At 39.0% G+C, this 13,655-nt stretch overlaps 2 protein-coding genes across 4 annotated transcripts in view; one reads left to right on the forward strand and one right to left on the reverse strand.

Annotated features, from left to right (window-relative positions):
• The window catches only part of slc18b1 (solute carrier family 18 member B1), an 11,705-nt gene extending 4,660 nt beyond the window's left edge, over positions 1-7,045 (forward strand). The window contains exons 3-14 of the mRNA XM_046062718.1: positions 1,792-1,887; positions 1,979-2,052; positions 2,974-3,121; positions 3,352-3,508; positions 3,625-3,761; positions 3,852-3,953; positions 4,033-4,124; positions 4,797-4,892; positions 5,009-5,083; positions 5,247-5,340; positions 5,757-5,806; positions 5,944-7,045. Coding sequence (XP_045918674.1) covers positions 1,792-1,887; positions 1,979-2,052; positions 2,974-3,121; positions 3,352-3,508; positions 3,625-3,761; positions 3,852-3,953; positions 4,033-4,124; positions 4,797-4,892; positions 5,009-5,083; positions 5,247-5,340; positions 5,757-5,806; positions 5,944-5,998 — 1,176 coding nt within the window. The 3' untranslated portion in view covers positions 5,999-7,045. The remainder of the gene's footprint in view (positions 1-1,791; positions 1,888-1,978; positions 2,053-2,973; positions 3,122-3,351; positions 3,509-3,624; positions 3,762-3,851; positions 3,954-4,032; positions 4,125-4,796; positions 4,893-5,008; positions 5,084-5,246; positions 5,341-5,756; positions 5,807-5,943) is intronic.
• ahi1 (Abelson helper integration site 1) overlaps positions 7,036-13,655 on the reverse strand; it is a 15,100-nt gene continuing 8,480 nt past the window's right edge. For 2 of the 3 annotated variants that reach the window (XM_046062715.1, XM_046062716.1), the window contains exons 16-27: positions 13,180-13,310; positions 12,952-13,092; positions 12,561-12,763; positions 12,425-12,470; positions 12,241-12,293; positions 10,632-10,749; positions 10,248-10,306; positions 10,053-10,118; positions 9,801-9,963; positions 9,648-9,715; positions 8,050-8,138; positions 7,036-7,886 (exon numbers count right to left, since the gene is read on the reverse strand). In XM_046062715.1, coding sequence (XP_045918671.1) covers positions 7,706-7,886; positions 8,050-8,138; positions 9,648-9,715; positions 9,801-9,963; positions 10,053-10,118; positions 10,248-10,306; positions 10,632-10,749; positions 12,241-12,293; positions 12,425-12,470; positions 12,561-12,763; positions 12,952-13,092; positions 13,180-13,310 — 1,318 coding nt within the window. In that variant the 3' untranslated portion in view covers positions 7,036-7,705. Of the gene's footprint in view, positions 7,887-8,049; positions 8,139-9,647; positions 9,716-9,800; positions 9,964-10,052; positions 10,119-10,247; positions 10,307-10,631; positions 10,750-11,782; positions 12,095-12,240; positions 12,294-12,424; positions 12,471-12,560; positions 12,764-12,951; positions 13,093-13,179; positions 13,311-13,655 lie in introns of those variants that run through there. The other variant, XM_046062717.1, reaches the window with a different exon arrangement.

The raw sequence follows: 13,655 nt of genomic DNA on the forward strand, positions 1-13,655 counted from the left end.
AACTCCCTAAAGGCCGGTGAATGATTGGTTCTGATAGACTCATTGGACAGAAGATCTAAGTAAATCATCTACACTAAGCGCAGTTGAGCAAAGGTGAGGTCACAGTGGAATAATAAATACGACAAGGCTTATTCTTCAGAAAAACGATACCTACTTTAGAATGATATTATGATGATAATTACATTACATCAGAATGCTGTTTGTGGATTTAAGCTCAGCATTCAACACAATCTCCCCCATGAAGCTGATCAGCAAACTCAGCACTCTGGATTTAAATACAACACTCTGCAACCGGATATTGGACTTCCTCACAAACAGACCGCAGCGAGTTTGGATTGGCGGACACACCTCCTCCACTCTAGTGCTCAACACCAGAGCCCCCAAGGGATGTGTGCTCAGCCCCCTCCTGTTCACCCACGACTGCATCCCCCGACACGGAGAGATCTCTGTTGTGAAGTTTGACCATCATCGACTGGATTTCAAACAACGATGAGACTTCATATTGGGACGAAATTGATAATCTTGCAGAGTGGTGTACAGCGAACAACCTACTGGTCAATGTCAGCAAAACTAAGGAGCTGATCATTGATTTCAGGAAAAAGGAGATAAAGACACACACTCCTGTCTACATCAGTGGTACTGAGGTGGAGCAGGTGAACAGTTTCAGCTTCCTGGGAATCAGCATCACAGAGAACCTGACATGGTTATCTCACATCTCCACGCTGGTGAAGAAAGTTCAAAAACGAATGTATTTCTTGAGGAAGCTCAAGAAGGCCAATTTCCCATGCCAAGTTTTTGTCTTTTACAGAGGAGCAATAGAAAGCATCCTGACTGAAAACATCTGGCATGTGATGTGCATGGCCCATGACCAGAGGGCTTTGCAGCGGGTGGTTAAAACTGCTCAGAAGATCATTGGTACACATTTCCCGGGCATCAGTGATATCGGTGAGGTGATGTGCCTATGCAGAGCCCAAAGGATACTAAAGGACAGTACCCACCCCGGCCATAGCCTTTTCACCCTGCTGCCGTCTGGGAAGAGATATAGAAGTTTCAGCTGCCGCACCACAAGACTGAGTTCTTTAACTTTTACTGAGGAGCAGCATTCTGAATGGAAACATCACAAGCTGGCATGGGATATGTACGGATCAGGAGAGCAGGGCTCTGCTCAGAACATCATTGATACTCATCTACTGAGCATCAGCGATATTGGTGAAATGAGGTGCCTGCACAGAGCCCTAAGGATATTATGACTTATTATATTCACTCATCAACTATATGCCAATTTTTGTATATAACGTTTGTTTTGGTAATAGCATAATGGGGACTTTCAACTTGATGTCATTATACAGCACTGTGCTGCAAAATAATTAATAAATCTACTTTATAAGATAAGAAAACCTTTATTTGTCCCACAGTGGGGAAATTGCGGTTTGCAACAGCAAAGACAAGAGCAGAGATAGATAAGTGTACAAGTAGCATAAACAAGTGTCAAACAAAGAAGTACCGTTCTTACAGTAAATAAAAACAAAGTTACTGTACATTAAATAAGACTAAAATAGACTATGCCTTATGCAGTACAGTCTCCTGCGGCATAAATAAATACTTGTAATATAAGGTATACCTAATATATCTTCCATTTCTTGACTATTTGTGTTATTCCCTTGACATTACATATCCTTATTTATTACTTTTGTTAATAAGATGGTGTGCTTTCATCGGTTGTCACAGTGTACTGTGAAAAAATTGTTTCTCCTCTGACCTAAACATTAACACATGAATATTTCTACTCAGGCAGTGAAGAAGGGAGCCAGTCAAACGGTCATTGGTCTCATATTTGGCTGCTACGCGGTCTGCAATTTAATTGGTTCATTGATACTGGGAAGATATGTAAGTATATGACACTATATCTTATTAGTTCATATTATGTTAAGTGTGATTTGCTGCACAGTTATTTACTCTCTCTTTGTTGCTGTATCAGATTGTCCAAATTGGCGCAAAGTTCATGCTTGTTGCAGGGCTTTTTGTGTCATCAGTCTGCACCATTGTGTTTGGGTAAGTGTTGGTCCTGTGTGGCCACAGAAACATGTTATGCAGAATTAGAACTCATATATTAAAGTAAAAGAAGGAAAACAACCCTGATATGCTCACTTAACAGAAGTTGACGCTTTTTCAATGTTTTCATTATAGCACATGTTGATGTAGGCCACTAGGCTTCTGTTTCTGGGCCAAACGTTATATTTGAGGTGGTTGGCTACACATCAGTGAAGGCTAGAAATATTCTGTACTCTTATTGTCAGCAAATCTATTTAAAAGACTAACAAGTATTGTGTGTGTACTCAAAGCCTAATATAGCTTGTTCCTCTATGCCAAAGAGCTGAAATGTTGTCTAAAAACTATTAAAAACACATCAATGAGCCACACCGTTGCACCGGGTGACATGTTCCTTCAGTGTAATGAACATGAACTTACATAATGAACTGAAGTTTATTTTGAGTCGATTCCACATACACCGGCTTGCTGCTGTGAATACTCATCAGTATGGAGCACCCCAGCTGTTTCAGGAAATTATTTTTTAAAAAAGGTGATACAATATATTTGACTCTTGTTTACAGATTTACATCTTCAGCAGAAAATGAATGGAATTAGGGCTGAGAGCCACAGACCAGGGGGAAAGATGGAAAGTACTGAGAGACAAACATAGACATTGTTGGTCTTTTAATGGGATTTATTGGCAGTGAGAAAAATATACAATAGAACAGCAGCCTCACCTTAAAGATAATTGTGAAAAAAAGATTTCTTACAAAACCTGCCATTGTTATTCTCCACTTTATTTGAATGTGGATAAAAGAGGACTTTTGATTATTTAGTCAGACTAATTAAGACCAACCCAACAGCCCATTTTGTTCAGTATGCATTTGTTTAAAATTTTTCTGTTTGACATTACTTGATTGTTTTTGCTTTCTTTACTCATAGATTACTTGATCGGGTTCCTGCAGGACCCGCTTTCATTACTCTGTGCTTTATAGTGAGGTCCATCGACGCTGTGGGCTTTGCTGCTGCGATGACCTCCACTTTTGCCATGACAGCAAAAATATTTCCAAACAATGTGGCAACTGTTTTGGTGAGTCTAGGCAACCCTTGTGGGACTGGCATGTTGTTGAGACATTAGTATCACGAGCAAACTAAAAAAACTAAATATGTTTAGGCCTGTTATGTGTGTCCCATTTCTCACAGTGCCAGGGAAAATAATAAATGGCTTCTGGGAAAATGCTCATATTCTGCTTGCTTGTATATATATAATACTGTTTATGTAAATGCATGTTTTAATCTGCCACAATTCTCTCTCTTTAGGGTAGTTTGGAGATTTTCACAGGACTTGGTCTTATAATGGGGCCACCAGTCGGGGGGTGGTTCTACCAGTCATTTGGATATGAAGTCCCTTTTATGCTTCTTGGATGTTTCCTGTTGATTATGGTTCCTTTCAACGTTTACGTCTTACCAACCATTGGTAGCTGCTGGGGATTTCAGTACATTATTTTCTTCATTTTCAGTCATTTCAAAAAAGTAATTATTTGTTTCTCAGATTGTAACTGTGAGCTGTATTTTGTGCTTCTCTCTGCTCAGATGCATATCCCTCGAAGGATTCCTTCTTTCGACTTCTCGCCCAAGTGAAAATAGTCCTCATGTGCTTTGTGATATTCACTCTTAGTGCAGGTTTGGGCTTCTTGGATGCCACGCTGTCCCTTTTTGCTATTGAGAGGGTAATTTCCTTTCTTCTGGTAAAGTCAACTTACTGTAGAAAGAATGCTTATTGTGCATCAAGTGAATGAGTTATTCTCTGTTGTACCTAGTTTAGTCTCTCATTTGGCTACGTGGGAATCATCATGCTTGGTTTGTCGTTACCATACTGTCTGGCAACACCGGTGATCGGGTATTTTACTGATAAATATCCTGTGAGTATGAAAGCAAATAATTAAATTTGGATAATTCCTTCATAATCTAATCCTTTGGGTATGTGTTTGTGTTTATCAGGCCACCAGGAGTTGGTTTATGGTGACAGGAGGCGTCGCCACAGCGTTTGGCTTCTGTCTGCTTGGTCCCGTCCCTTTCCTTCACATCCCAAGGTGTGCATGTGGTAAAGATGGAAAGTTACCTTAGCTTAGCATTAAGACTGCAAACAAGGGGAAACAACTAGCCTGACTCTGTGGGGGGGTAACAAAATTTACGTCCCAGCACCTCTAAAGCTGGAGACTCCACAGGTTGCTTGGCAATGTTACTGTGACGACGAGACTCCAGGAAGTTACAATGCCTGGCCAAGACACAGTCTGGCACATAACCCTGAATAAAACCACAACTTGTTTGTTTTTAGACATCAAAGTTGACGGATTAAACAAACAAGATTTTACATATTATTTAGTGAGGTGTAGGGTTGCTGGTAAACTGATTTTGTTCATTTTGGACAGAGCCAGGCTAGCCAATTTAACCTGTTTTTATTAAACACCCAACAATTTGTGCTTGGCAGCCTTTAGGGCACAGAAACAAAAACAGCAGAGGGTTAGAGAAATACAAACAGTTATCAACAGTTATCAACAGATATCAAACAGTTTGCAGTTAATTCTTGTCAACAGGATAAACAGGGACTATAAGTTCTACTGTTAGACAATAGATTCACATATTCATAATACTACCAAATAGTAACAAATCAAACTGATATATTGTGCATTTCAGTGTACTCAAAGTATTAACTTATGTATAAAGTATCTATTTTTTGTGTGTGTGTGTCTTTGCGTGTGTAGTCAGCTGTGGTTGCTGATCCTCATGCTTGGTGTAATTGGGTTTTCTCTGGGCATGACTGCAATCCCCACGTTCCCTGAGATCATCACATGTGCATAGTGAGTGGCTTCACATGTTGTGCTTCTAGATTCATGACCTGTTTTTTTGTTTTTTTTATATATACAGTATATGTCAACACACACGCACACTCCACATTCATTTTTCTTTTGTGTAGTAAACAAGGATTTGAGGAGGGACTAAGCACTCTTGGAATGGTATCTGGGCTGTTTGGGGCTGTTTGGTCCATGGGGTAAGTCCTACTGGCTTTCACCAACATACATAACACATTTGCTTTTCAGTAGCCATATCTCAATCAAGAAAAAAGGATGTCAAAAGTTGATACAGTAGATATGAAATCAGTTTTCTCACTGGTTGGTACTTATTTCTAAGTGGAAATGTGTTTATTTTTAAAGGATGTTTTATGGCCCAATAGTGGGTGGCCTTATCACACAACACCTGAACTTTGAGTGGGCAGCTGCAGTCCAAGGAGGCTTGGCGTTTTTGGCTGTAAGTATCAGTTTGTGCAGGTATTTGCACGGTGATCCACGTGAGAATGAAGCCATGAAAACTGTGATGATTGCAGATCAGCAGTTGATTTTGATCTTATTGTGACGTAAAAGATCCCATATCATCACAAATAAACGATTAGTTGCTCATGCACTCTGCCTTATGCTGTGGAGACAGTGGTCACACGTCGGATTTTCAGGCCTGTAAAATGTTGCATGTGTGACAGCAACAACATGAGACTGTGAAAGTTGTCGCTCTGATTTCATGGCATTTATATAAGGACGATGAATGTGATTCCAAGCCTGGTAATCATTCAGGTGGTTAAACACAACATGAAGATTGATAGAGAAAGAAGGGTGGGATTCTTGTTTCTTAGCAGTTACACACATGAATCTCAGTAACCACTCTGTCCTCAGGCCTTTCTCCTCGCTGTGTTTTATGCCTGTCAACGCCCACAACAACACAGGTAATCATTAACCTCAAATTATCAGATACGTCATATATTTATACATACTGTATACTACACGGACGGCTATTTAAACTTTATTTGTGCAGTTTCCAAGATCATGCTGTGTAACACTCACTTTTGTGTTTGAATTTAAGCATTAGAGAAGATAGCCGACAAACAGATGAAGGCACTCCTCTTCTGAATGAATGAAGCTCTCAGCAACATGTGGAAGGACGCCATGCTGAACAAAACAGGATCTTAGTGTTTAAGGCCTCCAAGTTAAACATATAGAATTTTTAAATGATATATTTTATTAACTAAATGCTTTTAAATTACATATTTTTGGTGTTGCAGGGATTGTAATGATTTGTACTTATTGTACAAACATGTAATAGTATTATGTTTTCAGGAAATGTTTAAAAATGTATTTGTAGTTGGTACTGCCTAACCTAACGGCCTAAAAAAAGCAATACAATGATATTACTCAGATTTTAAGTTGCCAATTTTCAAGTTACACTTTCAAGGAATGTAACATGAATGAATGTATTCAACCACTAGAAATCACACATTCATGTCCAGATCACAAACTAAATGTGCCTTTTGTTCGGAAGCTCTGCTGTATTAATGATCTTAGTTTTTGACATCACATGACTTGGATTTTATGTTGAAGTGACCACATTCATAGTAACATGAAGGATGCATGTTACGTGATATATTATACAGGTCATATTAATTTAATATATAATAATCTAATATATAATACTATATAATATTGTGTAATATACAGTACAGTCTAAAGGGGGCATCACGTCACATTTCAGAGCAGTTAGTGATAGTATGTTGTGCCTTCTGTTCTGACCGAACAATTTTTGAGGAAGATTTTGCACAGATTTGAATATAAAGAGTATGTAAAAAAAAAAAACCTCAGACCAACAATTAAGAGATGAAAAAAACATTTGGAAATAATCTGTTTTATTAGCTAGGCGTAGCCTAGAGGGGACCATCCATTACGGTTAGTTGTGTTTGTGTATCTGTATTAATAAACCCAAAAGCCTAATATTTTCTCTGTACATTTATGAAAAATTGTGAATCACATCAACCACAAGAGGTCCTTGAGCATACACAAGCACCTCTCGCGGTTGTTGTGATTCACGATTTTTGAGAAATCTTATTTTATTTGTTTGGGAGGAGTGACGGGTTTGTATGCGTGCAGTGCTACAACAAAATGTTCTAAATAAATAAGAATGTTTAAATTCAGACGTTTATCGTCCCGTTTATTGTTTTCTTATTAAGTTTATACAGTTAGGGCAAACCCAGAATGCTTTGTTACAATACCATTACATTATTCTATGCATCTTAAAGAAAACTGACACTATAATATACAAAACACTTGCATACATCTTAATAAGTACACTATACTATATAAAAAAAACTTCATTATCTTAGGCATACACTTTGGACAAACACCCTGCCCTGTACTCCTTCTACCCCAGACACACGTGGTGGAGATCTGAAGTCAACTGATCGCACTTTTCTAGTTACAGCTGTGAATAAGTGGCATATATAAACTTTGTTAATCTCTATGAGGATAGTAAAACTGCAATATTACGGAAAAGTTTTTGATATCAGTAAAAATGTGCATGTCAATAAATATGTAAAACATACAGTACAAAAATAATTCCTGGAATTGTAAAATTTTTATGTGAAGGCAATTTTTTACTCAACAAATTTAAAATTTCATTGATCATTGATTCATCTATTAAGAACAATGCAGAATATGAACAGACTGTTCAAGTATAAAAAACAAAACATAAAAATTCAGTCTTTTATAGTTATTACAAAAATGTGTTTACGTAAAGAAAAAAAGAGAATAAAGATGAAAGCAATCAAGCTGAAAACAATCATATGTCCATACATTTATGTATCAGGCTCAAAGGCACCGTTAGTCCGGCCCGTAGGTCTCTTTGGGAGAGGTCTGTCTGTTGATCTGCCCCTCCTCCTAGTGTTGGTTGACTCCGAAGGATCTGCATCTGAAAATGTGGCTTGAGATGAAGGCGCAGGGACTCCTGACTTTTTCACCTTCTTTTTTCTTCTAGCTCTGTGGGAAAACCATAGTTCACAATCAGTATTCATTATTTCTAAACCAGAGTATAAAATGTCATTTAAAAACCTGTGTTGTCATGCTTTTCCTTAAGTAGAACAACATTTGGACCATGACCCTGTGAATTGTAGTGAGGATTAAAGCAAAGTGAGCCACTTACCTGGCATCAGTCATCTCAGGCTCAGTGTCAGAAAGGTTCGGCTCTGAAAGAAACCTAAGTTCCCCAGAAGAACTAATTGCAGCAGACACCTTTAAAGGTAAAGAAGGAGAAAAAATAAAATGACAAACAGGGAAAGGACAGGAAAAGACATCATACCATACAGATACCTTAAGACAGACCACAATTGTCATGCATTTTTTTATGTCCTAGAAGTATAAATTAAAGTGATTTTTATTTATTTACGCATTTTAGTATCTCACACACAAATATGGCCGAGTTTGTCACAATGACAGCTGTTTGGGACATGGTGAGCAAGTACGATTTTTTTTACATTATGAACATTTTCTTTCAGTTTTTGCAGGTGTTTGGTGAAAATAATGGCCACAAAAAGACAGAAATAATGGGATTCAAAGCCAATCAGGAGTCTTAAGCCAAAAGCTCTGTGATGCTGTACTGGGGCACAGCATTGCTTTGAGCTGAATGATAACATCAGCATGCTAACATTAGCCACGTTAGCCAATGCTAACATATCTACTTGTATTTTAAGCAAGTATAATGTGAAGCATGTTCACCATCTTAGTTTAACATGTTAGCATGCTAAAATTTGCCAGTAAGCGTAATATAAAGTACATCTGAGAAGAAAAGAATTCAGGGAATAACATTTCACCCCAAGGTGGATGTCAAGGTCTGTTCCCAATGTCATGGCAATCCCATTCAACAGTTGTTGAGACAAAGCCACAAATATGAACCCCATGGAGGTGCTACATGAAGAGGATCACCATCACAAATCAGTCAGCTTCATCCTCATATACAAACTTTCGCAGCACTCTTTCTCATATTTGTTGTTGAGATTTTTACATTACATTTATTTATTTAGCTGACGCTTTTATCCAAACAAATGCTAATTATCACATGCCTCTGGAGCAACTAGGGGTTAATTGTCTTGCTCAGGGACACTTTGGTAGATGTGTCACAGTGGGGGATTGAACCCGGGTCTCTCACAACGAAGGCAAGCATCTTATCCACTGCACCATCACCACCCTTCTGATCAACCTCTAGAGCCACGCTGCTAGCATGGCTAAAAATACTGACACACTGCTATCTCGTTCACAATCGTTCATTTATTCTTGACACATGACGTTTCATCTGCAGATGGTCTTCCTCAGGTGAATTGAGGTAATACATGCATGCACAAAAGGTGCCACGTGGAAAACCATTTTTAGTCACAACGTTGTAACATCTACAGTATCGAATGTGGGAACAAGACAGGAGTATGTAGGTATTTTTTGTTGTTTAATTTCATTGCAGCTTACATGAATTCAAGTGGACCACAGCTACAGTCCTTCCAAAAAGGTGCCAATATCAAACTTATTGAAAGCCACTTGTCAGGCTTGTAGAGGGTGGGCAAAAGAAACACTGAGGTGAAGTATCACTTTCAGCAGAAACAAGAGACACCATAGCCAAATAAGACCTGCATCTGGAGTGCAAGAAATGTATACCGCTGTTACAGCCACACCCTGTTTCACCCTTTAGACCATATTCATTACTGATTAAACAGGATATGATTAAGATGCCACTGTATTATTCTGACTACTTACCCTGGTTGGTGTTGACCTCTCAACAGTCCCCTCAGGCAAGACTGTGTGTGCCTCTTCATTGAAATCTCCTACAATATAAAATAACTCAGCATCTTGTTTTTTTATATACATTATCCATCACGTGTCTAACACATGAGAATATAGTCCACTTACCCTGATCTGCCACATAAGAAGCAAGAAAATATCCCTGTTGCCCATTGGCCAGACGCCCAAACCACCAGTTCTCATTGTCTTTGTACAGCACTTGGATAACATCACCGCGGTGTATGGTCAGTTCATCAGATCGATTAGCTCTGTAGTCATAGAGCGAGACGACCTAGAAGAGGAATACAAAGTTGGAGAGATTGAATATGAGAGTGGAGTAGGTTGCAAGTGACTGAGCTCACAGCTGCAGTGGATACGTACTACTTGTTGAACAGGAGCAGAATCTCCTTCCACATGGATGCCTGCAGACATGTGGTCAGGAAGGGTCTGATGGAGAAAATTAAAATAATTTTAATCCTTTAGTTTCAGTTTCAGAGGACATCTGCTATTTGGCAGACCCAATTAGCAGTTAAGATTTTGTTGACAAACAAAAAAAAAGATAAAGAACAGCCTTACCGACTGTAGCTTGAAAGAAGAAGATCCTTTCAGACGCTGGCCCACTGGACTGAACCCACCTGAAATGACAAAAAAAACAACAAAGAGCTAGATAAATATTTTATCTTGTCCTATAACACAATCAAGTGACTTGTGTTAACAGAGATTACATACAGACACAAGTTAAAATCACAAGCATCTCATCTTTCTCCCTGTGTATGGTGTACATGCCTCAAGAGACTCTAAACCACAATGCCTGAATCATTTGGTCTTGGTCACCCCATGCTATACTTTTTGCAGCTATAATCTTAGAAACTATCTGACCTCACATGTCACAGAGCTACAGAAATACCGGTCATTAGTTAAAGACACATTACAGTGTGATTATCTGTACAAGCCACTCACGGTTTTGGGTGCTCAGAGCTGCCTGGGGGATAAGCTGCTCCGCGAGAGAACCAGACAGCTGCAGCTTGGAGTGTGGCGACAGGAGAGACGGAGGAGGTAACGAAGCATTTAATCCCATCTGGGGAAAAACGTTGGACTTTGTTGCATTACATATTATTTCTAAATAGCAGTATTATTCATTTAACCCCTGCAATTATTTTTAGTAGCACTACTTTCTATTTCATGTAGACCTGCTCAGGTCTCCTAATGCAAATTTAAGGTCTAGATGAGACTAAAACTTTAAAGTGTCCTATGACATCAAATACAAAACATGATGGCAGCCAGTAGGATAACATGGATAACAAACAGCCTAGGGGGGATACAATGCACTTCTGTAATGCTGTGCTAACCAAGAATTGAGTTTATCGTTAAAACACACTAATAACTATTTTGGTGGTGTTTCCTTCCTCAGCACTTGAGAGGAAACCAAAGAACAAACTGGCTCAGACAGAGATTACAAAGAACAAAAGCAATGTTGGCATAAAGGGCTTGACAGGTTACATCATCATCTATGACCTGAATAAAGACCAAGTAAACACAGGTGTGTTTAAAGTTACAGTGTGTATGAATTGAGACTACTCTCCACCTGTCGAATTCTTAGTCCAAAGACATAGGAGGCAGCATATCACATATCAAGTCATAACTGCTGCTAACTGCCATTAGCTAGTAAGCTCACTTAGCCATGCAGCTAGCTTGGCAGTCCTATTAGCTGACTAAAATGGGCACCAGAACTGTAGGAGGGCAAGCCGGCAACAGAACCGGGCTCAGCAGTCTCCTAGTGATCACGACCGGAACTGTAGCCCGAACACAGCCTCTGAGACCAACGGAGGCCCCTTTGATGATGGCGGAAAACAGTATCAAGGTAATTTAAAGTGGCTACAAGCAGGACTCTGAATCCAGGGAGGACAAGTACAAGGCGGGGACAGGAGAGGAGGGAGGTCAGGCATCAGAGAGGCAGCGACAGCATAGCAGAGCCAGAATATTTTCACCTCTAACTCAGTTAATTACATTTTAATTTTGTCTAAACCAGAGCTGGTGATTGTTGGAACAGCGGAAAGACAAACAAAGACAGTTTTGGTGAGTTTTATTTTGTTGTCTGTCGAGTCTTTCATTGAATGAAGTGTGTTTTACGATGAGTTAAGAAGGCAATTACTTTGGTTCATATGTGTGGTTGTATTTTTCTTTTTGACGAGGAAAATAGGTCGAAGAATAAGTCCTTTCTTGACGTTATGTTCATTTTTGGACTAAAAAAGCTAAGAGTGCTTGTGTAACGTAGTGAACTCACTGTTCACACACATCTCCCAGCTGAAACTACAGGGGGAAGCTTGAGCTATAAAATTACTATTGGCTCTTGAGGTATAAAGTGGTATTACAAGACACGGCAGGCCACGGCTAACTGGTTAGCATAACTTCAGTAGATGTCTCTGCAACATAATATATAGATGTCTTTTACATAACATCATAACTATTACTTCTTCACATTCTGTTGATAATGTTAGTTTTGTTTTTTTGAATGTTCAGGCCATATCTTAGACATTGCACCTTTAAGGAGTACTGATCAAAAACTCACTGTGCCAGAATCTGAAGTCAAGCTCCTCCCTGTGTGAGTAATGCCCATTTTGTCTGCAAACCAAACACACAAAAGACTGAGTATTTTCCATGTAAATACAAAGAAAGGTTAATCTATATGTAATGCAGCACACTATGTTCATGATATAAAACACTACAGTTCAAATCTAAAACATGTATAGTACCTTGCTCATAAATGTATCCAGAAGTTGAAGACCTCTGATGTGGTTCCTAAAATGGTTTGAAAGGGTGAATTTCAGTGTCAATTGATTTTTTACAAATTTACTATTTATTTCAAAGTAATAGAGGATGAGTATTTACAAGTACGGATTTCAGTTGCTCCTTAACACACTGCATTTTCAGTGCAAGTCTTGTTGCTTGGGCAAACTGATCCATGGCTGAAGCAGTAGATGTGTCCTGTAATGCTGTGGGGTCAGGGGTGTTTCTCAAGGTTCGGGTGTTTGCAGAAACTGATCTGCTCACAGTTGACACTGCTTTTATGTTGTGCGCTTCCAGCTGGGAAACTGTGTGATACAGCATGACATAGTCTTAGCTCAGTTTGTATTTTAATGCCTGTAATGTATCAACTGACTCAAATAGCTGCCCAGCTGGCTGAAATAACATTCAGATCTGAAAAAACAGTGCGCACAGTCGATGAGAGATTCGGGGACTGGAACTACAGAAAAAACACTTATCAGGTGTTTTCACAGACCTTTGCGATCAAACAGGTACACATGGACAGGCTGGCTCTGTCCGAAGGCACAGAAAGCAACCATGTTTTCGTGAGGGTGGAAAGACACGCAATGGAGAGCAGTGGGGTAACAAAGCTCAGAGTAGACTGCAACCTGGTCACCTGGGGAGACAAAAAAGCTGACAGGTGGAGCCACTATGCAGAATACTGTCAAAGCTGTTATTACAGAAAAAAAAACATGATTCTCACCTGTGTCTGTATTCCAGACATATGCCATCCCATCCTCGCTACCAGAGAAAATGAAGTTTCCACATGGTGTGAAAGTACTATAGATCCTCTCTCTGTAGTTTGTGGCTCCAGTATACTTTTTTACAGCCAGGCTGAAAGGGGCAGAAACAGCATTGAAAAGATAAGTTTGAACAAAAAAAAACAAAACAAAACAAAACAAAAAAAAAAAAAAAAAATATATATATATATATATATATATATATATACACATACATACACACACACACACACCATTTGCTCCTACAATGCCCCAGTTGTCATTAAAGTCATTACAATAATTTAAAAGTCCTATCTGTAAAAATCACAAAAAGAACACCGATGCTGTGCTTTGGTGGGATATGAGGTTTGGAGCGATGCTTAAGTGAAACGTCATCTTATTTTGTCAGTATTTTAGTTATGAATGGTGACATCATGTGGTTCCACCAGCTGGTTAATTG

The sequence above is a fragment of the Micropterus dolomieu genome, linkage group LG11 (genome assembly GCF_021292245.1).
Source record: "Micropterus dolomieu isolate WLL.071019.BEF.003 ecotype Adirondacks linkage group LG11, ASM2129224v1, whole genome shotgun sequence".
NCBI classification, from domain to species: domain Eukaryota; kingdom Metazoa; phylum Chordata; class Actinopteri; order Centrarchiformes; family Centrarchidae; genus Micropterus; species Micropterus dolomieu.